Source organism: Pongo pygmaeus, chromosome 14, assembly GCF_028885625.2.
Source record: "Pongo pygmaeus isolate AG05252 chromosome 14, NHGRI_mPonPyg2-v2.0_pri, whole genome shotgun sequence".
Lineage (NCBI taxonomy): Eukaryota > Metazoa > Chordata > Mammalia > Primates > Hominidae > Pongo > Pongo pygmaeus.
In genome coordinates, this window is record NC_072387.2 from 58,480,445 (window position 1) to 58,508,253 (window position 27,809).

The following is a 27,809-nucleotide window of genomic DNA, read 5'->3' on the forward strand; positions in this document are numbered from 1 at the left end:
TGGTCTCAATCTCCTGACCTTGTGATCCTCCCACCTCAGCCTCCCAAAGTGCTGGGATTACAGGCGTAAGCCACCGCGCCTGGCGCAAGTGCCTATGATTATTAAGGTGTTATATATGTATTACCTTATTTAATCATAGAATCTTATGTCAGTATGATTGCTCCTTTTATAAATGGGAATCTGAGACTTGGAGAGGAGAAAATAGGATGAGCAGCAAAACTACAATTTGGATCTCTTTCTAATTCTAACACCCATGTTTTCCTGAACAATGTACTGTTTCTAGCTGATAAAAAGAGGGAAATGTATGCATCCTTGCCATGCTCATTTGAAAACAGACAACGTATCTAAAGATGTATAGAGTGATTGGTTCAGGTCACAGGGCGTTAACTAAAGGACAGTGATTCTTAAGAACCAGGCAAAGACTCAGGGTCATGAAGAGGATTCACTTATCACTGAACTGAAATAATCACAGGTGATGTGAACTTAGTGTATAACTAACAAAATAGGAAGAATGTGTTTAATATAGTATGGTATATTCCTTAATTACAATTATTTTATTATTCCTTACAGAAAACATACAAATAAAAGTCCTTAAAAGAATAACCTCATTTAAAAGTAAAGCATCATACTATTCTAGATGTCTGCCAGTATATACTACATTACTAATCAACCACTACTTACTCTGAAATTGAGGTAACACAGCCTGAGGCAACAAAATGCTCGACAATTACTGAAACGTTTATCTCCTTTCACAAAGCAAATCAAAAGCAATGACATTACACAACAAAATAAGCAATTTAAGTTTTAAGAAAAGTGGTACATGATACAGAAATAGATTGCCAAAAATGAAATTGCCAATAATATAAATTTCTCTCACTTTGTTATATTGTATATAAAAAAGGACACTAAGTGGCAAAATTATCCAGCTGTAGACCTCAAATATTTAATGAGGTCTAAACTTCAGAGTGACAAAAACACCCACCCAACTCCACATCTCTATCAAAACAAATATATTATGTAAGAAAGAATCCCCTTTAAATATATATATGTATATATAGTCATGTTATACTGTTAATTAAACCCATAATTCTATTTATTTAAATAAGAATTAAATAAACTGCCCAAATGCTTATTTTCATTTCACAAAACATAAAGTATTTTAAATCACAACTTCAGGGTGGTATACTGAATACACTGGTTCCTTAGCATCAACAAGCATATTTTTAAGAATATATTTTCATCTATAGGCCAGGTAAAGTTTTATTAAATGATGAACACTTTTTAACAGTGCAGAAATACAAGTTTTAAAAACAAATACATTCAGAAGATCTGCTGTTCAAATAATATTTTTTCAAAACCAGGTGGAGGCATATGATAAAACTCACTGAACTGGCAATCCAAAATTGCACTGTCATCAACTAAAGGATACAAAAAGAAAGAAAATAAATTAGAAGCAAATACTTTAATTTCAATGAATACATAATTATAAAATAAAATAAACTGTCTCCATAATACTACAATATTAATAGGTAAGAAGAATAAATATATCTGCTGTCCCTGTTACAAAACATAATCCTATGGGTAAAAACAGCCACAACAAAAATCAAAATCTATCTGTCAAAAACATTGGAAGGATATATACAAAAATATTATTAGTAATTCTCTCAAGAGGATGTGAATATGGGTAATTTTTTTCTTATTTGCTTATCTGCATTTTCTCAATTTTATATAATTAAGATACATTACTGTTTAAAAAAATGTTTAACTTTGAAAAAGTATAGATTCACAGGAAGTTGCAAAAATGTTAAGAGTCCAGTGCACCCTTTGTCCAGTTTGCCCCAGTGGTAACATCTTACATGACTACAGCTCAACATCCAAACCAGGAAACTGACATTGGTACACTACTGTGAACTAGACTGCAGGCCTTACTCAGCTTCTAAATGTTTTTACCAGTATTTACTCAAGAGAAATGAATGTGTATATCCAAAGACATATTTTCAAATGTTCACAATAGCTTTATTTGTAATAGCCCCACACTGGAAACAACCCTAAGAAATTGTGATATATCCACACAATGCTACACTTCTCAGCAATAAAAACTGATGAATTATTGATACATGCTATAGCATAAATGAATCTTCAAATAATTGTGCTGAGTGAAAGAAGCCAGACCAAAAGAAAAGACCATATTATTTTGTTAATATAATACTCTAGAAAATATGGGCTAATCTGTAGTGACAGAAAGCAAATCAGTGGTTGTTTGGTTGGGGCTGGGGTAGGGAGAAGTGAGTAGGATATAAGAGGCAGAAGGAAACCTTTGGGGTGGTGAATATGTTCATTACCTTGGCCCTGGTGATGACAAAACAAAACATGACCGTAAAGCAAAGCAAGTAAACAACTAGCACTGCCATCCAATAGTGATTACTCCCCCTGGGTGAGGAATGCAGCTGTGGTGCGGGCTGCATCTGGGCCAAGAAAATGTTCTATTTCTTGATCTAAGTGGTAATAATGTGAGTGTTCACTTGATAGCTATTTGTTAAATTGCACATATAAGTTTAATGCACATTACTATATACTTTATATTTCAGCATAAATGCAGAAAAAAATGTAAATACTGGATTTGACATTCATGAAGTCACCAGTGATTTTAGCAAGGGTGGTTTCAATGAGTGGTGTAATGGCAGCTGGACTGGGTTGCAGAACAAACAAACAATAATAAAGGTGTCAAATGCTCTACCCCTGAGCTAGTCAAGTAATCTATACAACAAACCCCCCCATGACACCAGTTTACCTGTGTAACAAACCTTCACATGTACCCCCGAACCTAAATGTTAAAAAAAAAAAAAGAAAGAAAAACAATAAAGATGGCAGATATAGGTTATTCTAGAAGAAATGTGGCCATCCAGGGAAGGGGAAACACAGGACTAGTGAGGGATGCATGCCCAAAGAAGGGCGTCTGGGATGGGACTTAGAATGTTTATAAGCACTGAAGAGGGAGGCCCATGACATGAGATATCGATGAAATAACTGACAAAGTGACGTTCCAGAGTTGGGGAGTTTGGAACCCAGACTACAGATAGAGTGTTTGCAACATGCAGAGTACCACTTCTGAGATGAGATGGAAAGAAGGCAGGATTGGACTTGAAGAGAGGGAAGCTGGAGTTCACTTGTGATTGCCTGTTTTTTTTGTAAGGTAGAAGGCAAGGCATTTTCAGAGGATGAATAGAGAATGCAAGAAGCACAGAATGCATAGACATGCACAAAGAATTGCTGAAAATTATTGAGAGCTCAGATGAGGCTAGAAGTCATAACCTTGTTTTTTTTTTTTTGAGACAGAGTCTCGCTCTGTCACCCAGGCTGGAGTGCAGTGGCACGATCTCGGCTCACTGCAAGCTCTGCCTCCCGGGTTCATGCTATTCTCCTGCCTCAGCCTCCCGAGTAGCTGGGACCACAGGCACCCGCCACCACGCCCAGCTAATTTTTTGTATTTTTAGTAGAGATGGGGTTTCACCCTATTAGCCAGGATGGTCTCGATCTCCTGACCTCGTGATCCGCCTGCCTCGGCCTCCCAAAGTGCTGGGATTACAGGCGTGAGCCACTGCGCCCAGCCAGGAAGTCATAACTTTGTAACCACACTTCTTCAGTGTTATGCAGTCTTTTTCTTTCTATAGGTTGAGTGTAAGAAGAGACAAAATGAATGATTGGATTGATCAAGGATTCGGGATGGAAGACAAAAGGGTAAAGGGATCTAAGTTTTATGTTTATCTTTGACAGGATCGGGCTATTAAAATACTTGGTTTCATTGGACTGATTTATGAGTTCAATTTATGAAATACAATTTAGTATCTATAACCTTAGTACATTACAAATAATGCTGAATAAAAGAAACAGTTTAGAGCATTAAACTTATTTGCTACAGTTAACTTGTATAACTGTCACTCTACTGATATTTATTTTATTTCTCAGGTTAACCTATTTCAAATATCAAGCTAAATTTCTATTTACTCAAGTAAATAAAGGAATTGCTTTTAGGCTTACCCAATATGCAACACTAAATTGAGTTTTAAAACACACACTTACATGCAAGGACACAGAAGGTAAAATGACTGAAAAGTAATTTTAGGAGAAAAGAAGGCTAATGAAAACCTTAAACTAAAAGGTAATCACAAGCTTTGGCCATTATCATATTATTATTTATATTTGTTATTGTATAATTCTGACATCCCAGTTTGTCATCATTGATACTGCTATTTTTATTTTATTATTTTACTTTTATTTTGCTTTTGAGACAGGGTCTTACTCTGGTGCCAAGGCTGGAGTGCAGTGGCACGATCACTGCTCACAGGAGACTTGATCTCCCCGGCTCAAGCGATCCTCTCAGCTCAGCCTCCCAAGTAGCTGGGACTACAGGCACGCACAACCACACCTGGATAATTTTAAAATTTTTTGTCGAGACGTGTTCTCACTATGTTGCTCAAGGCTGGTCTTCAACTCCTGGACTCGAGCAACCCTTTTACCTCAGCCTCCCAAAGTGCTGGGATTACAGGCATGAGTCATTGCACCAGTGCTGAGTTTATAGTAAACTACAAAAAATTTAATTAGTTCTTTTTTTGTTGTTGTTGTTTTTTTTTTGAGATGGAGTCTTGCTCTGTCACCCAGGCTGGAGCACAGTGGTGTGATCTCGGCTCACTGCAACCTCTGCCTCCTGGGTTCAAGTGATTCTCCGCCTCATCCTCCCGAGTAGTTGTGATTACAGGTGCGTGCCACCATGCACGGTTTCACCATGTTGGCCAGGCTAGTCTTGAACTCCAGACCTCAAGTGACCCACCTGTCTTGGCCTCCCAAACTGCTGGGATTACAGGCATGAGCCACCGTGCCTGGCCAAATTAGTTATTTTTCTTTCTTCTTTTTTTTTTTTTTTTTTTTTTTTTGTGGAGACGAGGTCTTGCTCTTTTGCCCAGGCTGGAGTGCAATGGCATGATCTCGGCTCACTGCAACCTCCATCTCCCGGGTTCAAGCGATTTTCCTGTCTCAGCCTCCCATGTAACTGGGATTACAGGAGTGCGCTACCATGTCTGGCTAATTTTTTGTATTTTTAGTAGAGATGGGGTTTCACCATGTTGGCCAGGCTGGTCTCAAACTCCTGACATCAAGTGATCCACCGGCTTCAGCCTCCCAAAGTGTTGGGATTATAGGCGTGAGCCACCGCGCCAGTCCTAATTAGTTCTTATTATAACCCAAATTTAAGGACTTAAATGAGAAAATATTTTTAGACTTACTAAAACTACAGGCAGAAAAATCATATACCTGTTTATTTAAAGTTGATAATACAAAATAATAGGCTGGACACGGTGGCTCATGCCTATAATCTCAGCACTTTGGGAGGCCGAGGTGGGCAGATCACTTGAGCTCAGGAGTTCGCGATCAGCCTGGCCAACATGGTGAAACCCTGTCTCTAGTAAAAATACAAAAGGTGGCCAGGTGCTCACACCTATAATCCCAGCACTTTGGAAGGCCGAGGAAGGCAGAACACAAGGTCAAGAGATCAAGACCATCCTGGCCAACATGGTGAAACCCCATCTCTACTAAAAATACAAAAATTAGCTGGGTGTGGTGGTGCGCGCCTGTAGTCCCATCTACTTAGGAGGCTGAGGCAGAAGAATTGCTTGAACCTGGGAGGTGGAGGTTTCAGTGAGCCAAGATCACGCCACTGCACTCCAGTCTGGCGATGGAACAAGACTCTGTCTCAAAAAAAACAAAACAAAACAATACAAAAAAACCCCAAAAGTTAGCTGGGTGTGGTGATACACACCTGTAATCCCAGCTACTCTGGAGGCTGAGGCACGAGAATAGCTTGAACCCAGGAGGCAGAGGCAGCAGTGAGCCAAGACCACAACACTGCACTCCAGTCTGGGCGACAGAGTAAGACTCTGTCTCAAAAAAAAAAAAAAAAAAAAAGTTGATAGTATAAAAAATAAAGCAGAATGGATTGATAAAGACATTGTGGTTATGTTTTTCTAAAAAAAAAAAGAGAGAGAGAGACCTTTTTTTTCGAGATACAAATAAAACATTTATGAATAAAATTATATATTATCTGGCATTTGCCTCAAAATAACCCAAGGAGGGTAAGTGAAGAACAATAGCAGCATTGGGGGTGGGGGGGTGTAGATGAAACCCGATTGGTTACAAGTTGATAATTGTTTGAAGCTGGCTGATGGGTATATGAGGGTTTATTATACTATTCTTTTTACTTCTGTACATGTTTGGAATTTTCTATAATAAAAATTAAGGTAGGCCGGATGCGGTGGTTCATGCCTGTAATCCCAATAGCGGTGCACACTTGTAGTCCCAGCTACTGGGGTGGCTGAGGTGGGAGGATTGCTTGAACCCAGGAGTTTGAGGCTGCAGTGAGCTGTGATCGGGCCACTGCACTCCAGCCTGGGGGACACAGCAAGACTCTGTTGCAAAACAAAACAGAACAAAACAAAACAAAACAAAAAACCAAAAAATTAAAGTAATTAAGTGGTATAGAGTCATCTCTTAAGTAGCCCAAGTCTTGGAGGGATATACTTGTATAGAAATAATAGCACTTAAACATATGCGACTATCAAAGCAAAACAATCAGTATGAAACTATTCTAAGTTACTATTTCCCTCAGAAGAGCGTTAACATTTAGGGAATTTTGTAAAGGTTATTAATGTGCAGTCTACATAAAATTCCCATCTCTAATTCCAAAATATTATTTATAATTATGTTTCCTGGTCATGAAATCATTCCCAATAACTTGCAGAAAAAGTTTTCTAAATTCAGTAAAGCTTTTTGAAACTTTCTAAAACATAAAACTACATGCTGAAAAAGAGAGTACAGTTATTGCATATTTAAGTATAATCATTGTATTTAGCAAGTTTATTTTAATACATGGGGAACAGAAACTATCCTTAATCCTGCAAAGTGGGATTGTAATATACTACTGACTGCATTCCATATAAAAAGGTCCTTATGGCTGGGCGCGGTGACTTATGCCTGTAATCCCAGCACTTTGGGAGGCTGAGGCGGGTGGATCATCTGAGGTCAGGAGTTCAAGACCAGCCTGGCCAACATGGTGAAACCCCATCTCTACTAAAAATACAAAAAGTAGCCAGGCGTGGTGGCAGGCACCTGTAATCCCAGTTACTCAGGAGGCTGAGGCAGGAGAATCGCTTGAACCCAGGAGGCGGAGGTTGCAGTGAGCCGAGATCATGCCACTGCACTCCAGCCTGGGTGACAGAGTGACACTCTGTTTCAAACAATAAATAAACAAATAAAATAAAAAGGTCCTTATTAAAAATGTGTCCAGATTTCTAGATGATAGCTATAAAAGTAACATACACGCTAATATGGTTTGGCTGTGTCCCCACCCAAATCTCATCTTGAATTATAGTTCCCATTATCCCCATGTGTTGTGGAGGGACCCAGTGGGAGGTAATTGAATCATGGGGGTGGTTACGCTCATGCTGTTCTTGTAAAAGTGAGTGAGTTCTCACAAGATCTGATGGTTTCGTAAGGGGCTTTCCCCAACTTCGCTCAATCTTCTCCTTCCTATTGCCATGTGAAGAAGGATGTGTTTGCTTCCCCTTCCGCCATGATCGTAAGTTTCCTGAGGCCTCCCCAGCTCTGTGGAACTGTGAGTCAATTAAACCTCTTTCCTTTATAAATTACCCAGTCTTGGGTATGTCTTTATAGCAGCATGAAAACAGACTGATACACACACCAAACAAAAGTTAATATATATGTAATAATACATTAGAAATATTTTAGCTTACCATAAACAACTGGATACACTGTCCCTCGTATTCCTGATGCTGGACAATGCATGTTTTTTCCATTCAAGTATACATTTAATTCGACATGGTCATAAGTAATACCCTAGGAGGGAAAAAACAGAAATGTTCCATAAAAGCTGAGCCATCAGAAAGCATTGACTGGGAAGTATGGAAACACAAAAAGCTAAGCATAGGCTGACAACAATTTTCATTAAGGGTTGACAATTTGGTAGAATGCTACTTGAACTGAGCTAAAAAAATTAGTAGTGATTATGAGGGGGGATAAAGTCAGGTAACATCCCAAGAGTCCATATTAGAGGTAAAACAAAGCCAACAGTTTAAATTCTAGAATTATATTTGTATAATCTGGATTTTATATTTTGAATGCTAAGATAATATAAGTACTACATACCATGAACTGAGAAACCTTTTACACTCATACAGAAAACGCTGCTCTTTCTCTACAGAATTTGATCTAAAGAAGGAAAAACAATGAGGTTTTTTTCACTGTCAGGACTTACTACCTGTCACTGTTTTCAAATTATGAAGAAACGTCTCTATACAATTTATTTCCAGGAAGAAATAACACATTTCTACATCTCCTTACCCTGGTTTCAAATGTGTCAAGTGTATTATCAAGGAAAAGCTGGTGTTTACAACTGAATAAAATTGGTAATTAGTTTCAAGTTAAAAAACAGAAAAATAATAGCTCAAATGATTTAAAAAACAATGTAATAAAATTACTCCATACACTATTGATGGAAAAAAATCACAATTAGTGATAATAATTATTGTTACAAGGCTAGAAAAGACTTAGCCCATGTTATATACCAATAGTGCTACTATTCTAGGCAGTTCATATTTACTCATTTAATCCTCACAACAAGACAGTATTACTATCCCCATTTTACAGATGAGGTAGCTAAAGCACAGAAAGATTAAGTAATTTACCTAAGGTTGCACAGCTAGGAAGTGGAAAAGCTGTGATTTAAATCCATACAGTATGGTTTCAGAATACTTGCTCTTAATCACAATACCTCTCTCTAAATCACCATGCCTCTCTTTCAACACTTGCTCTTAATCACCATATCTCTCTTTAAAACTTTATACAATAGCTACTAACTGATAACAAAAAGAAATTTTTCCCTTGAAAGACAGCAGAGATCTTTCAATAGAGAAGTCATCATAGACCAAGAAGCAAACGACCTCAAGGATTTCAGGATTTCTGACTGTGGACACATTCTATCAAGTTAAAAGCTTTTTAGAGGTAAAAAAACATTTTATAGATCATCTTAGTCTTAATTCTTTCTCTTTACAAGCAAGACAGCAAAAGCCCAGAGAAGCTAATGTGGTAAGTGGTATGAGAGATTCTCAATTCTTAGCAAAGCCAGGGTTAACTTAAACAATTATTAATAATTAAGGAATATTGAGAAAGATAAACAGTACATAGATTGCCTTTGTTTCGCTTTAGTTTGTGTCTTTAGATAATAGTAATAAAGCTAACTGATGGCTGGGATTCGCTTTTCTAATGAAAAAGTCTGTTTTCATTTTAAAAAACAAAAACTTAATTACATAAAAAAGAAAGTATGTTACTCCCATTATGGGACTACCAGAAATCTAGCAGTTCAGATCAGTGAGGTTGTAATCCAGGCACTTTCATCCCCCAGTGGCCGATTGCAAACAAACAAGTTTTTTTTTTTTTTTTTTTTTGAGACAGCGTCTCGTTCTGTCACCCGGGCTGTAGTGCAATGGCATGATCTTGGCTCACTGCAACCTCTGCTTCCCGGGTTCAGGAGATTCTCCTGCCTTAGCCTCCCCCGTAGCTGGGATTACAGGCGCCTGCCACCATGCCTGGCTAATTTTTGTATTTTTAGTAGAGATGGGGTTTCACCATGTTGGCCAGGCTGGTCTTGAACTCCTGACCTCAAATGATCTGCCCGCCTCGGCCTCCCAAAGTGCGGAGATTACAGGCGTGAGCCACTGTGTCCAGCCTCAAACAAGCAAGTTTTAAACCCAAGCCTGCAGTAGCAAAGTCCCAGTACCAAAGAAGTGAGGAAAGATGTGAGAAGTCCCACCCTCAGTATAGTTTAGTTCAAGTATTTTCTTTCCTTTTTTTTTTTTTTGAGACTGGGTCTCACTCTGTCGCCCAGGCTGGAGTGCAGTCGCGCGATCTTGGCTCAGTGTGATACACCCGCCTCAGCCTCCCAAAGTGCTGGGATTGCAGGTGTGTGCCACTCTGATGGGCCAGTTCAAGTATTTTCTAACCTAATCTATTCTATGATGAAGAAACTGGGTTTGATTCTGCCAAAATGATAGCAAAATATACTGTGTGTTCTATGTCTTTATTAATAATTGTGTGCAGGTTAGTGAACAGATTCTGAAATTAGACTGCTTCAGGTATGATCTTGGTTTTTGTTTTTGTTTTTGAGACAAGGTCTTGCTCTGTGGCCCAGGCTGGGTGGAGTGCAGCGGCAGGATCATGGCTCACTGCCGCCTTTATCTCCCGGGCTGAAGCAGTTCTCCCACCTCAGCCTTCCAAGTAGCTAGAACTACAGGGGCATGCCACTATGCCCGGCTAATTTTCTTTTTAAATTTTATTTATTTATTTATTTGTTTGTTTGTTTGTTTGTTTGTAGAGATGGGGTCTCACTATGTTTCCCAGGCTGGTCTCAAATTCCTGAGCTCAAGGGATCCTTCTGCCTTGGCCTCTCAAAGTGCTAGGATTACAGGCATGAGCCATAGTATCTGGCTGAGATATATAGTCTTGTAATTAACTCACATAAGAAGTCACTTAACTTCTCTTAATCTGTAAAATGGGGATAATAATACTACTACCGTACGGGCACGGTGGCTCACACCTATAATCTCAGCACTTTGGGAGGCCGAGGTGGGTAGGTCACTTGAGGTCAGGAGTTCCAGACCAGCCTGGCCAACATGGCGAAACCCTGTCTCTACTAAAAACACAAAAAAATTAGCTGGGAATGGTGGCAGGCGCCTGTAATTGTAGCTACTCAGGAGGCTGAGGCAGGAGAACCGCTTGAACCCAGGAGGTGAAGGTTGCAGTAAGCCGAGACTGCATCATTGCACTTCAGCCTGGGCAACAAGAACAAAACTCCGTCTCAAAAAAAAAATAATAATAATAATAATAATACCTATTTCAAAGGGTCATTATGAGCATTAAACAATTTAATCCTTGCCGGGCACTTAGAACAGTGCCCATAATAAATGCTTAGGTCTGGGCACGGTGGCTCATGCCTGTAATCCCAGCACTTTGGGAGGCCAAGGTGGGCGGATCATGAGGTCAGGAGTTCGAGACCAGCCTGTCCAACATGGTGAAACCCCGTCTCTACTAAAAAATACAAAAACTAGCCAGGCATGGTGGCACGCACCTGTAGTCCCAGCTGCTAGAGAGGCTGAGACGGGAGAATCGCTTGAATCCAGGAGGTGGAGGTTGCAGTGAGCCGAGATGGCACCACTGCAATCCAGCCTGGGCAACAGAGTGAGACTCCATCTCAATAAACAAATAAATAAATAAATAAATAAATGCTTAGAAGTGTTCGTTATTGTTATTATTACATAGAATGCTTATAAGACTTCTCTAAAATTAAACTGATAAATGCATGTTAGAATGAAATTTGTACTTTTCAGAATTATATGTATAAGGAGAAAGTAGGCCGGGCACGGTGGCTCACGCCTGTAATCCCAGCACTTTGGGAGGCTGAAGCAGGCAGATCATGAGGTCAGGAGTTGGAGACCATCCTGGCTAACATAGTGAAAACCAGTCTCTAGTAAAAAATGAAAAAAATTAGCCAGTCGTGGTGGTGGGAGCCTGTAGTCCCAGCTACTCAGGAGGCTGAGGCAGGAGTATGGCATGAACCCAGGAGGTGTAGCTTGCAGTGAGCCAAGATAGCACCACTGCACTCCAGCCTGGGCGACAGAGCGAGTCGCCGTCTCAAAAAAAAAAAAAAAAAAAAAGGAGAAAGTGAGCATAAACTGTTTCATGTATGTCTTTCTAGTTCTGTAGCAGGCCATGCTGTACTGGGTGATTATCATATGAATATAATCATATAATCATTTGGTTAGATGTTCACAGCTTATTTTTCTTGATTTCTCCTCAGAGAATGGTACATGACTTAAATTCTAAACACAGGAGAATGCTTTTCCTGTCTTATAATCCATTCTACTTATTCCATGCCACTGTTAACAATTTGGTAAAATTTGTTCTCCAGTGTTTGAACTAGTTAAAATGGCAGGGTAATGTTTTTCTTTTCTTGGCTCTGCATGTACTTCATAGCTTTAGTTCTCCTTTTATGAGAATGAGCTCATATGAAAACTCGAAGTCTAATTTAACAACACTGACAGACTAAAAGTGGCATTCTTCAGTCTGTCACATTGTGCTATCAGACATTACAATGAATGAAATGAGATAGGAAGGCAGGTAGAAGTTTCAGTTCATCAACAAAGAAAAACATTTGTTACTGATTATCCCTTCTTATGTTTGAATTTCATCTTTTTGGGTAAACAGGTTGACAGCATCAACTTGACTTCAAGATTCTCTTTCAAGAAATCACCATTTGAATAAGGATGTTCCATATTATGGGCATCTGGCAATGATCTACAAATACAGAACCAACTATTCAAAAAGCATGGGAAAAAGCAGATTTTTTTAATGGCTTATGCCTTTCATCTCCTTTTTTTTCTTTAGTCAATTCTAGAAAAAAAACTTCTAACAATTAAAAACTTACAGTTGTTCATATTTTTTAAATTGCAAAAAAGAGAAGAAAGATCAGGCCATAATTAAAAATCTTAATTTCCACAACTTTCTTAATTCTTCCTAAAATACTGTACCTTTTCATAATTAATTAACCTGGATTTCTCTTATCTTTTCATCTTATTAGAAACTTTCTCTTATTATTCATGGATTCCTTTCAACTTGATATCAGAATTGAGAACCCAAGGTTCGGTGTACAAGGGCACCTCGGCTGAAGGAGACTCTAGGACTCTGTTCTCAATCAATAGCCTGACCTCTGGATAGGGAGGGTTTTGGATAATGCAGTGTGGGAGGAAGTATCTGGAAAAGACAGAAAGAAATCTTTGGATTACATTTTCAATGTGCTAGCTTTGTAAAGAGTTAAATATAGCCAGTTAGGAGTAAAAACAGAAAAATCTTAATAACGTGTAACTTTTACTATCCTCTGCTTTCTAAAAAAAAACTTTTCTACAATCAAGCTTTAGGATTTTGAGTTCTGTTCTCTGAAGAGTTTAATTAGGTTAAGTTTAATGAAGATGAACATTTCTGATAAAATGCTGTAATTCTCTAACAGAATTTCATAACAAATTAAGAAATAAATGTGTGGCTAGGCACAGTGGCTCATGCCTGTAATCCCAGCACTTTGGGAGGCCGAGACAGGTGGATCACTTGAGGTCAGGAGTTCAAGATCAGCCTGGCCAACATGGCAAAACCCCGTCTCTACTAAGAATACAAAAAAATCAGCCAGGCATGGTGGTGTGTGCCTGTAATCTCAGCTACTCGGGAGGCTGAGGCAGGAGAATAGCTTGAACCCGGGCGGCAGAGGTTGCAGTGAGCCAAGATCATGCCACTGCACTATAGCCTAGGTGACAGAGCGAGACTCTAAGAAAACAACAACAACAACAACAACAAGAAATAAATGTGAACATTTTCCCTAAGAGATATTCAGCCTTAAAAATAACTAGTATTTTCTAATATAAGCTTCAGCAAACTTTTAGAATTGTGGGCCAAGTTTTCTCTAATGTGAGAAAAACAGGAATGTGTGATCAGCAGACAGCCTGCCATTAATTCTCTAGAGTAGAAATAAGGGTTCACGCTGATTTTCCCGGCCAGTGGCAGCTCTAAAAAGGAGGGGGCAGTTGAGTAGGGCGCAACATCTACACCAAGTGCTCTCCTGGAAAATGCACCGTCTCATTAGATCCAATCCCACTGCTTTGGAATTCAAACCACAAACTCCCAGACAAAGCTGTAGATACTAAAAGCAGTTCAAGTTTAGTCATTTACAGTGGAAAGCAACTCCACGAGGGAACTCACCACCACATCTCCTTCCTGTGGAAGACTGTTTGCTGGCAGCCTATTTTTCTCTTCATTGTTGTGGTAAAGGGCTCCATCATTTCTCATCACCAGACTGTGCACATCTCGGCCAAGAGGAATCTGATTCAAGTTAACCTTCTGAGTTGCAACACCAATACCCCAGATTCCTAAAAATATAATAGTTTAAATGCCCTCAAAATCCGAAGACTACAACCATAGAGTTATTTTAAAAGGGAGTATAAACTTTTTAAAGGAAGTATTGTATTATCACTAAATTGTTTTCTATTACTCTTTTTAAAAAATCTTCTTTTAAAAGTAGTTTGCACCAGCCTGGGCAACATGCCCAAACCCTGTCTCTACAAAAAATACAAAAATTAGTTGGGCATGGGAGCATGTGCCTGTAACCCCAGCTACTCAGGAGGCTGAGGTGGGAGGATTGTTTGAGCCAGGGAAGTTGAGGTTGCAGTGATCCGTGATCATTCCACTGCACTCCAGCCTGAGTGACAAAGCCAGACCCTGTCTCAATAAATAAAATAAAATAAAAGTAGTTTGCAAACTATGCTATGTTCTCCACAGATGTAGTGCAGCCTAGGAGATAAGAGAGTGGGCCCTGGAATTGTGCAAATGAAGATTAAATCTTGACTCTGCTACATCATCTTGTGCAAATTACCTAACTTCTCTTTGTTCCCTTATCTGTTATCTGAGGATTCTAACCTCACCTCGCAAGGTTATGAAAAGATACAAGAAGATAATCCAAGTAAAGCACTTGGAACAGTGTAAGTACTCCACAACATGAGAAAGTAAAGCACACAATAAGTATTCAGAAAATGCTAGCTGTCATCATCATCATTATTATTATCTCAAAAAGATTTTTTAAAAAGCTACACATTGAATTTAAATGGCCTGGAGTTCAATTTCAAGCTCTCCCTTTGAAAAGTGGGAATATACTGTCTTCAGTTTTTACATCTACAATGAGTGACAAACAATATATACCATAAGCAATATCATGGAGAGGAGAAATTAACAATAAGGTGTAAAATCATTTTCTTACCCAGTATTTTAAGCCAACACACCCAGCTAATTTTTCTTTCCTTTGTAGAGATGGGGTTGTGCTATGTTGCCCAGGCTGGTCTCCAATTCCTGGCCTTGAGCAATCCTCCTGCCTCAGCCTCCCAAAGCGCTGGAATTACAGGTGTAAGCCACCATGCCCCATTGAAAATCATTATTTAAAACTAATTTAGAGCTAGGCACGGTGGCTTGAGCCTGTAGTCTCAGCTACTGGGAAGTCTGCGGCAGGAGTACTGCTTGAGCCTAGGAAGCTCAAGGCTGCACTGAGCTATAATCATGCCACTGCACTCCAGCCTGGGTGACAGAGCAAGACCCCATCTATAAGTAAATAAATAAGTAAAACTAATTTAGAAAATAAGCCCTAGGGGGAAATTTCATATCATTCAAGGCTAGTCAAGTAATAGTAAGATTCATTTACTCCACTCTCATTTTCCTATTCTCTACCCATTTTACTGGTGCAGTATTTCACTAGAAGTTTATTTACAATAAAGCTCGTTTTGTTTTTGTTTTTTTGAGACAGAGTCTTGTACTGTTGCCCAGGCTGGAGTGCAGTGGCACGATCTCAGCTCACTGTAACCTCTGCCTCCTGGGTTCAAGCGATTCTCCTGCCTCAGCCTCCCGAGTAGCTGGGATTACAGGCGCCCACCACCACGCCTGACTAATTTTTTGTACTTTTAGTAGAAACGGGGTTTCACTATGTTGGCCAGGCTGGTCTCAAATGCCTGGCCTCGTGATCCACCCCCTCGGCCTCCCAGAGTGCTGGATTACAGGCATGAGCCACCACACCCAGCCACTTTTTTTTTTGAGACGGAGTCTCACTCTGTTGCCCAGGCTGCAGTGCAGTGGCACAATCTCAGCTCACTGCAGCCTCCGTCTTCCGGGTTCAGGCAATTCTCCTGCCTTAGCCTCCCGAGTAACTGGGACTACAGGTGCCCACCACAATGCCTGGATGATTTTTGTATCTTTAGTAGAGATGGGGTTTCACCATGTTGGCGAGGCTGGTCTTGAACTCCTGACCTCAGGTGATCTGCCCGCCTCGGCCTCCCAAAGTGTTGGGATTACAGGTGTGAGCCACTATGCCCAACCACTTTACAATAAAGCTTTTATTTTAAAAGTTTTCCCATATACAATACAGGTACAGTTAACTAACCTATTATAATCACGTAGAATTGCTTTACAGTTCAAGAAACTCCATAAATTTTAAAAAGAGAAATATAGACTGCTGACTTCTATCTGAATTCTGAATTTGATGACTGCTTCAAAACACTGAATCAGGGTATCTTAATAACTGAGTCAAGAGAAAAACTCTGGCTCACGCCTGTAATCCCAACACTTTGGGAGGCCGACGAGGGCAGATCACGAGATCAGGAGTTTGAGATCAGCCTGACCAACATGGTGAAACCTCTGCTCTACTGAAAATATAAAAATTAGCCGGGCGTGGTGCTGCGTGCCTGTAATCCCACCTACTCAACAGGCTGAGGCAGGAGAATTGCTTGAACCCGGGAGGCGGAGGTTGCAGTGAGCCAAGATCGCGCCACTGCACTCCAGCCTGGGAGACAGAGCAAGACTCCATCTCAAAAAAGAAAAAAAAAAGAAAAACTCAGAATCAACAGATTGACTTTAATCCTAAAATAAATAGCAAGAGTATATGCTGCTTATATGTTTGACCTTATATGCTTGACCAAACAAGAGGGTTCATCTGGATCCCATTTAAAAATACTAGTGCCTTATATTTATCCAGCATGTCTTGTCTTAAAACACTTTCATACATAGAGTTCCTGTGAGGCAGAAAGGGCAGTTCCTGTAATACCCATTTTATAGATGAGAAAACTGAACCTAATTTAAGTAAATTAACTAATTTACCCAGGATCACACAATAAGAGGTGGAAGACCCAGATCTTCTAAGAGTTTGGTGCTTTTATATTACCTTCTGAATCTTTTTTATGTGTTACAAATTACTCTTAATATTTAGAACAATTAGGACTTTTAATAGTAAAGTACCATTATACCAACCTGTGGACTGGATTTTGAATTCAAAATAGCTTTTGTTTTGATGTAAAGGTGCGCTGGCTAAACAACCTCCTGTTCCACATATTCTTCTTCCATTCTTTACAATAACAACATCTGTTCCTAAACAAAAGATGCAGACACTATGTAAAGTTTTATATTTTCTTTTCGTTTCTTTTTTTTTTTTTTTTTTGAGACGGAGTCTTGCTCTGTTACCCTGTTACCCAGGCTGGAGTGCAGTGGCGCGATCTTGGCTCACTGCAACCTCCGCCTCCTGGGTTCAAGCAATTCTCCTGCCTCAGCCTCCCGAGTAGCTGGGACTACAGGTGTGTACCACCACACCTGGCTAAATTTTTATATTTTTAGTAGAGATGGGGGTTTCACCATATTGGTCAGGCTGGTCTTGAATTCCTGACTTCGTGATCCGCCCACCTTGGCCTCCCAAAGTTCTGGGATTACAGGCGTGAACCACCATGACCGGCCAAGTTTTCTATTTTCAATCCAACAATCAGGATTAATTTGTTCAGTTCTAACTCAGTCCGCAAAAAATAGGGACACTGTAAGTACTTTGAAATATAGATGAATTATTTTAAATATTTAATTCACTATTTTTTCCTAAGAGAACATTTATAAGTAATATTCATTTGTATGTATAAGTTTTAATTAAGCACGCTGGGTACAGTGGTTCATACCTGTAATCCCAGCACTTTGGAAGGCTGAGGTGGGCAGACTGCTTGAGTGCAGGAAGTCAAGACCAGCCTGGGCAACCTTGCAAAACCCCATCTCTACAAAAAATACAAAAATTAGTCGGTGTGGTGGCACAAGCCTTTAGTCCCAGCTACTTGGGAGGCTGAGGTGGGAGGATCACTTGAGCCTGGGAGGCAGAGGTTGCAGTGAACTGAGATTGCACCACTGCACTCTAGCCTGGGCGAGAGAAGTAAGTATTAATTAAGCAGTTTCAAGTAAACTGTAATAACTCTGAATTATATTGAACGTTTAAAACACTTTTAAGGTAGAAATAGACTAACTCCTTTAATTTTTAGCCAGGAAACCAATTTGATGATTTCATAAATTTCTTAATTTAAACCAAAACATAAACACAAGAGACTTTAGTAAATTGGTAGTTTTCAATTCTATTCAAATGAATTAAAACAATTTACTAAAAGCCACCTGAATGCCTACTAAATACAAGCTACTATACTTGTGCATTAGTCATGTAAGAACTGAAGAGTACAGGGAATATGAAAAAGAACACACCGTCTGGGAAGTGAGGAGCGCCTCTGCCTGGCCACCCCGTCTAGGAGGTGAGGAGCGCCTCTGCCCGGCCGCCCAGTCTGGGAAGTGAGGAGCGCCTCTGCCTGGCCGCCACCCCGTCTGGGAGGAAGTGAGGAGCACCTCTGCCCAGCTGCCCCATCTGGGAAGTGAGGAGCGCCTCTGCCCGGCTGCCACCCCGTATGGGAAGTGAGGAGCGCCTCTGTCTGGCCGCCCCGTCTGGGAGGTGAGGAGTGCCTCTGCCCGGCCGTCACCCCGTCTGGGGGGAAGTGAGGAGCACCTCTGCCCGGCCGCCCCGTCTGGGAGATGAGGAGCACCTCTGCCCGGCCGCCCCGTCTGGGAGGTGAGGAGTGCCTCTGCCCAGCCACCACCCCGTCTGGGAGGAAGTGAGGAGCACCTCTGCCCGGCCGCCCCCTCTGGGAAGTGAGGAGCGCCTCTGCCTGGCCGCCACCCCGTCTGGGAGGAAGTGAGGAGCGCCTCTGCCTGGCTGCCCCATCTGGGAAGGGAGGAGCGCCTCTGCCCAGCCGCCACACCGTCTGGGAAGTGAGGAGCGCCTCTGCCTGGCCACCCCGTCTAGGAGGTGAGGAGCGCCTCTGCCCGGCCGCCCAGTCTGGGAAGTGAGGAGCGCCTCTGCCCGGCCGCCCAGTCTGGGAAGTGAGGAGCGCCTCTGCCCGGCCGCCCCGTCTGGGAAGTGAGGAGCGCCTCTGCCCGGCCGCCCCCTCTGGGAAGTGAGGAGCGCCTCTGCCCGGCCGCCCCATCTGGGAGGTGAGGAGCGCCTCTGCCCGGCTGCCACCCGGTCTGGGAGGAAGTGAGGAGCGCCTCTGCCCGGGCGGCCCGGTCTGGGAAGCGAGGAGCGCCTCTGCCCGGGCGGCCCCGTCTGGGAAGCGAGGAGCGCCTCTGCCCGGGCGGCCCCGTCTGGGAAGCGAGGAGCGCCTCTGCCCGGCCGCCCCGTCTGGGAGGAGAGGAGCGCCTCTGCCCGGGCGGCCCCGTCTGGGAAGTGAGGAGCGCCTCTGCCCGGGCGGCCCCGTCTGGGAAGCGAGGAGCGCCTCTGCCCGGCCGCCCTGTCTGGGAGGTGTACCCAACAGCTCCGAAGAGACAGCGACCATCGGGAGCCGGCCATGAGGACGATGGCGGTTTTGTTGAAAGGAAGGGGGGGGGGAAGTGTGGGGAAAGGAAGGAGAGATCAGATTGTTGCTGTGTCTGTGTAGAAAGGGGTAGGCATAGGAGATTCCATTTTGTTCTGACTAGGAGAAATTCCTCTGCCTTGGGATGCTGTTGATCTATGGCCTTTCCCCCAGCCCCATGCTCTCTGAAACATATGCTGTGTCAACTCAGGGTTAAATGGATTAAGGGCGGTGCAAGATGTACTTTGTTAAACAGATGCTTGAAGGCAGCATGCTCTTTAAGAGTCATCACCACTCCCTAATCTCCAGTACCCAGGGGCACAAACACTGCAGAAGGCCGCAGGGTCCTCTGCCTAGGAAAACCAGAGACCTTTGTTCATGTGTTTATCTCCTGACCTTCTCTCCACTATTATCCTATGACCCTCCCATATCCCCCTCTCCGAGAAACACCCAAGAATCATCAATAAATACTTCATAAATTTAAAAAAAAAAAAAAAAAAAAAAGAAAAAGAACACACATCTGTGTTGAAATACCTGACAGTGACAAACTGCTAACTTTAGGATCTTAAAATGTTTATTAAGATAGCTACTTCAATCACATTGCATATATGTAAACAAGGTTTTAACATTCTTACATGCACTTTATTCTCGTGGAAAATTTTTATTTTAGATGAAATGACATCTATAGATGAGAGTGAGAAAGAGAGACACTGTCTCCTGATGTGATCCTAGTACCAATTTGATTTAGGAAAACGTCTATCAGAGAATATACATAATTCTAACATGTAAGAATACACAGAATTACATAATTCTAATATGTAAGAAATAGCCCATGCATCAATGCCTATAACTCCCAATACTTGTGGCCACTACCACCACTTTGCTGGCAATAACTGTACCAGCCAAGCAGATCTGAATATTAGAACTGTATGGGACTCTTCCGGAAGGGGTTAAATAAAATTAGGTCATAGTAACAAAAGGTTGAATTAACAGTTAAACAAAATTATTTGGGACAAATACATAAGAGAAATGCAAAATTTTCAGATTCTAACACAATTCTAAACTGGTTAAGAGATGCTCTCCCTTAAACAAGGCAAAACTGAGATCCTATTGTATGATTACTAAAAATTCATTAGCATCCTTTTTTTTTTTAATTAAAAAAGTTAACTCCCAAATTCTGGGAAAGTGCCTTTATAATTTGCATCTGGCTACTCCATATACCTCCAGAAGTTTCAACTGGAGAGCATCCTCCTTGATGGCAAAGACCATGCAGTGCTTGGCATTGAGCAGCTGCTCATCAAATAACTGATAAAGGATGAATTAATATGCTGTGCTAAGCACTTTGTAGTGGATATGCAGTATCTGTTCTCCCTTTCCTGACAGACTTCCCTCTGGAGATCAAAACAGTTCCAAGAAAGCTGACTCAATCTCTGCTTCAGGTGTACAACATTTGATCTAGGTTAAGGCAATCAGTGTCCTCCACATTTCTTGGCCACAGTAACTGAGTCAAGAACTGCTACATGACCTCATCAACTACAATCAGCATCTCAGGACTTTTGCAGAGCACAATGGGATAAAACACTCTTGGCCAGGAGAGGTGGCTAACACCTGTAATCCCAGCTCTTTGGGAGGCTGAGGCAGGCAGATTACTTGAGGTCAGGAGTTCAAGACCAGCCTGGCCAACATGGTGAAACCCCCATCTCTACTAAAAATACAAAAATTAGCCAGGCATGGTGATGGGTGCCTGTAGTCCCAGCTATTCAGGAGGCTGAGACAGGAGAATTAATTGAACCCAGGAGGCGGAGGTTGCAGTGAGCTGAGATTGGGCCACTGCACTCCAGCCTGGACGACAGAGCGAGATTCCCTCTCAAAAAAAAAAAAAAAAAAGAATATTCAGGGTGTTTACGAATCATTAGGGAATCATTTTAAGCTTATCCCATTTCTCTTAAGTACACAGATGGTTTTAGAATCTGTACTTTTAATGATTGGTGCTGCTTAGACAGTCAAGGCAAATTTGAGTACAGTCAGAATGCCACATAAACATAAAGCCACAGAAGATGTTTTAAGAAACATAAATTTCCAAATGAGCGGTATCCCTTTCAAAGTAGCTACCTTGGAAGTCACTTGTTTCTAAAATGTCAATTCACAATTAAAAGCCAAAGATATGGCATCAATGATAATACTTACAAAAATTATGCCATAGAAAATTCCGAAAGAGGAATTCCAAAGTGGTTTTAAGTAATACAACATCACTAAAATAAGTGACAACCCTGAGAGATAATCACTTGAAGTATACAGACAATTTTATTGAAAAAAAATCACATTTTTTAGGTTATTTAATATAATAATCTTTCACACAACCAAATCTATGTGTTTCTATTTTCAAGTCAAGATCAATTCATGCTTGAAACATGTTCTTCTAACTCAACAACCCTTTTCTTTCATTTTATTCAGGTTCTCAAATCAGGCTCCTCTGTGATTGAATAATTTAAGTTTATAGAAAGATAGGCTAAGAAAAAACTTCCTGGCCGGGAGTGGTGGCTCATGCCTGTAATCCCAGCACTTTGGGAGGCTGAAGCAGGCAGATCACGAGGTCAGTTCGAGACCAGCCTGACCAACATGGTGAAACCCTGTCTGTACTAAAAATACAAAAATTAGCCGGGCATGGTGGTGGGCGCCTGTAATCCCAGCTACTCAAGAGGCTGAGGCAGGAGAATCGCTTGAACCCGGGAGGCGGAGGTTGCAGTGAGCCGACATTGCACCACAGCACTCCAGCCTGAGCAACAATAGTGAAACTCCGTCTCAAAAAAAAAAACTTCCATGCAGTTAGAAAATTTGGAGATGACATTACTCTATTTCATCCAATTAGTAGCTGACAGTTGCTGGACAGCTTTGGAGAAATAAAACATAGTGGAATGAGTATATCTGACTAGCTCTTCCTAGAGGAAACAGATGCCAGAGAAAAGGAATGCTCCAAAGAGCAGACTGCAGTAATTCAAGAGTCTAACAGTAAAGATAGGAAGAAGTGCTGCAGTTGATCATGAGTTCCAGGAACTATGTATGGTTGTCCTTCACTATATTCTCAGCACTTATAACAATGCCTGCCACCTGATAGTTGCTTAATAAATATCACTTCAGTAAATGAGTAACTGAAATGGAAATATTTTCTGAGGAAAACTATAGGATTTGAACTCCATCGTCTATAAATGATGATGGATAAAAAAGAATTTAAAGATTACTTATGTATTAAGGTTCTGTACTACATTTGGGAGATCTAAGAATTTAAAGTAAATACACACGTACAAGCTGATTATATAATTATCACATTTAGTATGTGTTATACAAAAATATAGTGGGCAGAGTGTTTCCAGAATTATAAGGAAACTGGGCGAGAGAGTTTTATCATAAATATTAAGAAATGCCTTTTTATTTCAATGCACTGTCCTTTAAACCATCAGAAATGTGTAAAAAATCAAAAGTGCAGAAGTACAGTTAGAATAAAATAATCCACAAAAAGACAGTACTCTAACTGAAATAATTATATTGGGAAATCTCTCCTTCTAGAACCACATTCCAGAAGCATGAAACTAACTGGGAAAAGTCTAAGAACAGAAATAATAAGGTGGTGAAAGAAGCTATGATGGGAGAGGAAGAATGTTAGATAAATTATATGGATTTGGAATTAAAAGGATAAAGCAAGATGCAAAGGAGCAAAGTGCTATTTTATTTTGCAACAGTTTGACCTGTTGGGAAGAGGCCTGTCAGATGAAATTACAGTACCTCTCACAATGACTAAGGAGTCGGGCAATGGGAGGTTTTAGTTGAAATGGCAAGTTCTGACCTGAGGTGCGACTTCAGACTTCTGCAGTCTGCCTTGTTTCGACTTTAGGAGGTGAGAGGAAAATTACTTCCAATAATATAGGATTCAACCTATAAATGATGGGGCTCAAGAGACGGGACCGACAGTCAGGGCAGGAGGAGGAGCAAGACCGGACCTAGAAGCATTCTGAAAATGTGTAGGTTTTGATTGGGGCGCGCCAGAAGGGCACTCTCCGCCCCCTCGCCTGAGGACGTGTGACATCTCCGGAGGAAGCCTCCGAGATTCCTGAGAAAATGGGAGGTCCACACGCCCACTCGCGATGACAGACACAGAGAGGGCTGCGCAGCCTTGAACACAGAACCGGGCCCAGGTGGAGTCCGCCGGCTTCTGGAGAGATCTGCGAGACAAAATGGTGTCGGGGCAGCGTCGCCGGCGCGGCGGGGCAGCGTGGGGACCCTCTGACCCTGCAGGTCCCCCTGCCCGCCGCGCCCGGCCCCCGTGAGCCGTTGGGTCTGGGGAACGGAAGGCCCTTACCCATGTGCTGCGTGTCCAGCTGCACGGCCGGCATCTCCTTCAGAGGGATGTGGCCAGTCCCGCCGTCTCTGCAGCACCGCAGGCAGCACAACACCGAGGTGGCCATCGCGCAGGGACCACCGACTTCGCCGCCGTCCCTAGACCAAGGCGACACCGCCCCCCGCCGCTCAGCTCCGTCTCCTGCCCCCGCCCGAGCTCTGGACTTGTCTGTGTGGAGCTCGGAGCCTGGTACAGCGACACCCTAGGTCGGGAGGGCGCAATGCAGGCTGAGTCTAGGCTGGCCTGCGAGGAAGACGCGGAGAATCAAGGGGCCGGGCAGGGACCGGACTGGGCGAGCGCCCGGGCTGGGCCGGGGAGACGGGTGGGGCTAGTGGCGTGCGGAGGCGTGGCAGAGGGCGTGGTAGGGGGCGTGGCAGAGGGCGTGGCGTGGCGTGGCGGGCCTGCGGATGTGGGACGGCGTGCGCCTGCGCACCAGCTGGTTTTCCTCCTTGGGCGGTTTCGCGCACGCCCCCAGCGCTGACAGGTGAGTGGGGCTGTCTGTCCTTCAGTACTCTCAGGGGTTTTCCTATGCAGAATTTTTAAAACGCAGCACCCCTTGGTCCCGGCCTCGACATTATTTCTAGGGACGGATTGACAGAAGCGAATTAGTTTGAGGGAAGGGGAGCTAATGGAAATGATTTCCGAGGTTTCCCTCCGCGGGCCCAGGTTGAGCAGGCTTTGCCACCACGGAGAGCCCCCGTCTCCCTGCCGTGGCTGGTTTCCCTCACATGCTAAATAGACTCACGTAGGCCCCAGGAGTAATGCCTGTTAGTGACTGCACTGTGGATGTGCACTGGGGCTCACGCGGGCCCTAGTGCATTTTCCGTGCAGAGACGCGCCCTACCTGGCCCATCGGGCTGCGCGGTCCGGGGCGCGCGGGAGGCCGCCCTGGGAGCAGACCGCTGGGGCGGGGTCGGGGGCGATTCTTGACCTGCCTCTTCCAAGTTCCCCTGTCTGGTGTACCGAGGGTTCCGAGGAATGTGACGGGAACCCAGGAGGCTGCGGGAAGTCTGCTGGGTCCCGAGGGAAGCCTTCGACTCCTACCGTCCGCTCCTTCCTGCTTCCACACGGGAGGCTGTCACCTGTCATCTCCTTCCCCACTTAGATCATCCTTCCGTGGTAGATTTTACATCTTTCAGGCCGGGTGCGGTGGCTCACGCCTGTAATCCCAGCACTTTGGGAGGCCGAGGTGGGCGAATCACCTGAGGTCAGGAGTTCAAGACCAGGATGGCCAACATGGTGAAACCCCGTCTCTACTAAAAATACAAAAATTAGCCGGGTGCGGTGGTACACGCCTGTAATCCCAGCCACTCAGGAGGTTGTGGCACAAGAATCGCTTAAACCCCGGAGGCGGAGGTTACAGTGACCCTAGATCGCGCCACTGCGCTCCAGCCTGGGCAACAGAGACTCTGTCTCCAAAAAAAAAAAAAAAAAAAAGTAAGATACCGCTTGGCATCTGGAAATGTCTGGGACGACCTCTAGAATTAACCTAGAATGAAACCTCTGTTCCCAGATCACTTTCATCCTGAAGGCTTCCCTAGGGATGGATCATCAAGTCCTGGGAAACTGGACATAAAATGCCCACTACTTAAATAATGAGTTCCCACACGTAACTTTTAGTGACCCGAGTTACAAATGTTTTTTAAGGAGGATTTCTATCTCTGCAATGAGGGGAATTTTTCAGGTTCCTGGTTCTCTTTATTGTCTATACAAATGGTGTTTTCATTACAATACTAAGGGAAAGTTTTGTACGTTGAAATTAAGTTACCATAGAATTTAATAACCAAGGTGATTATTAAACTGATTGAGGGTTGGTCTTTTCCCCCATTGCGTATGCAGTACTTTCTTGGTAATCATTTCACACAAGAAATTTTCTTTTACGACAAACCTTCATCGTTATGCTGGGAATTAAGTGCTTTGATTTTTTTTTTTTTTTTTTTTTTACCCCACGGGAAGTGCTGGGGGTGGGGCAGGGGGTGAGAATTTTAACAGAATATTGGAGAGACAAAATTTTTCTACCGTTCATATATATATATATCTAGTTGAATTATTTCAAGATTTCAAGGTCAGTATTGTCCCCATTTTATAGGTGAAGAAATAGGCCTAGAGGTACTAAACTTTACAACTTCAGGTGAGCAGGAGATAAACAGGTAGGACTCAAGGCTTACCAGTCTGACTCCTGTTAAAAGAAAAACTTCAGCTGAACTAAATTTAAAGGAGTTAAACTGAGCAGTGAATGACTGGGCAGGCCCCAGAATCACAGCAGATTCAGAGAGACTCCAGGGATGCCTCGTGGTCAGAACAAATTTTTAGACAAAAAGAGGGAAGTGACGTACAGAAATCAGCAGTGAGGTACAGAAACAGCTGCATTGGTTACAGGGGGGCGTTTACCTTATTTGAACACGGTTTGAACAATCAGCAGTGTATGACTGGTTGAAGTATGGCTGCTGGGATTGGCCAAGACTCAGCTATTGTTACAGGTGCATACTCCTAAATTAGGTTTTCAAGCTTGTCTACCTATTAACTTAGGTTACAGTTCGTACACAAGGACTCAAATACAGAAATACAGAGTCCTTCTCAGGCCATATTTAGTTTGCTTTAACACTGCCTCTCAAATTCTTTCTCTTATAATTAATGCTATAATCCTCTTAAACATGCTCTCAGCTCGAAATGCAGATTTGCCCTTTTTTGTGTGTTTCATTTATCTCCACATTGGATATAAGCTGCCATAATGCATGTATAGACAATAAAATATAATAGAATTTGTTATAAAGTAAAAATTTTGTTCAGAAATATTATTAAAAGAAGTACATGTATTATATATGTAATAAACATTTAGGCCATTCAAGTCAGTCACATCTTCAAAGAAAAGCCAGACACTAAATGGCCGTGAATTGGACATTACTATAGAGAGGCAGAAAGGCCATAGTCTTTCCTGGCTGGAAAAGTAATTTGCTGGGGCGCTGTCCGGTGCACTTTGCCCCCTTCCTAGCAACTCAAATGTGCTCAGCAGAATGAAGTTAGCAAAACTGGTTAGCTCCCGAAACAGACTTCCCTGTCTTGGCAGATTAACACCATCCATGAGCTCACTTTTCCTTCTGATATCTGGGATTCTAATATCCATTCATTATTACTTTCAAAGGAATTATCCTCTCTTTTTGAAAAGCACAACATTAAAGATGTTTTGACACTCTTTCACAGCTATCACTTTAAATAACAATCACAAATAAAGCCAAAAATAGTTTCTCAAGGTCATTTATCTAAGTCAAAAGCAATAAGAAAGAATGACTACTTCAAAAAAAGAGTCTGTCTGCTTCCAAGACATGCCAGGAACTCGAGAACTGAGAACAATAATGTAAAGCTTGTGTTTCAGAGTTGAGATTAACATTATGCTTAAGATTTTCTTTAATGTTTTTTATGCCAGCTGGACGTCTTCTGTTAGTGAATTTCCCATTCTGTACTGGGTCATACAAAATGAGTTCTTAAAAACTCATTAATCAGTTATTAAACAAAACATTTTTCCTTAGACTAATCCAAACCACATTTGTGATCTTTTTAAAAGTCAGAAACATTAACAAAAACTCATTTTTCTAAAAACTGACATATTTCTGGAGCCTTGACCAATTCATTATTATAATTTTGAGTAACTAATAGTAATTGACATTTATGTAGTGCTTATTATTGCCAGGCACTGTTCTAAGTGTTTTTAAAAATTAATTTAGTCTTTGTAACAACCATGTGAGGGAAAAACTATCCTCCACTTTACAGATGAGGAAGCTGAAGAAAAAATAAGAAATGTACTCAAAAGTTGCACAGTCAATGAAGGATGAAGCTAAATTCAAACAGACATTCTGGCTCTAGGGTCTGTGTTCTTAACCACTCTGCAAACTGCCTCCTAGGGTGTTACTTTAAAAATACATTCCTAGGTGTGGTGCGGTGGTTCACGCCTGTAATCCCAGCACTTTGGGAGGCCGAGGGATGTGGATTGCCTGAGCTCAGGAGTTCGAAACCAGCCTGGGCAACATGGTGAAACCCTGTCTCTACTAAAAACAAAAAAAAATTAGCTGGGCATGGCGGTG

General features: G+C 42.1%; 1 protein-coding gene across 5 annotated transcripts; it reads right to left on the reverse strand.

Annotated features, from left to right (window-relative positions):
* Nucleotides 1-489: 489 nt before the first annotated feature.
* Nucleotides 490-24,321, reverse strand: SPRYD7 (SPRY domain containing 7). 5 transcript variants are annotated; one of them, XM_054446731.2, is made up of 6 exons: nucleotides 23,692-24,013; nucleotides 17,634-17,726; nucleotides 16,948-17,064; nucleotides 13,867-14,033; nucleotides 7,803-7,905; nucleotides 490-1,418 (listed from the first exon to the last, which is right to left on the reverse strand). In XM_054446731.2, exons 1-6 carry the CDS (start codon nucleotides 23,795-23,797, stop codon nucleotides 1,321-1,323), a joined length of 684 nt encoding a protein of 227 aa, XP_054302706.1. In that variant the 5' UTR covers nucleotides 23,798-24,013; the 3' UTR covers nucleotides 490-1,320. The 5 variants fall into 5 exon arrangements, with proteins under 5 accessions (XP_054302706.1, XP_054302707.1, XP_054302709.1 ...); XM_063650882.1 differs by lacking the exon at nucleotides 490-1,418 and adding an exon at nucleotides 1,428-3,665 and having other exon boundaries at nucleotides 23,692-24,022; XM_054446732.2 differs by lacking the exon at nucleotides 17,634-17,726 and having other exon boundaries at nucleotides 23,692-24,321.
* Nucleotides 24,322-27,809: the final 3,488 nt, after the last annotated feature.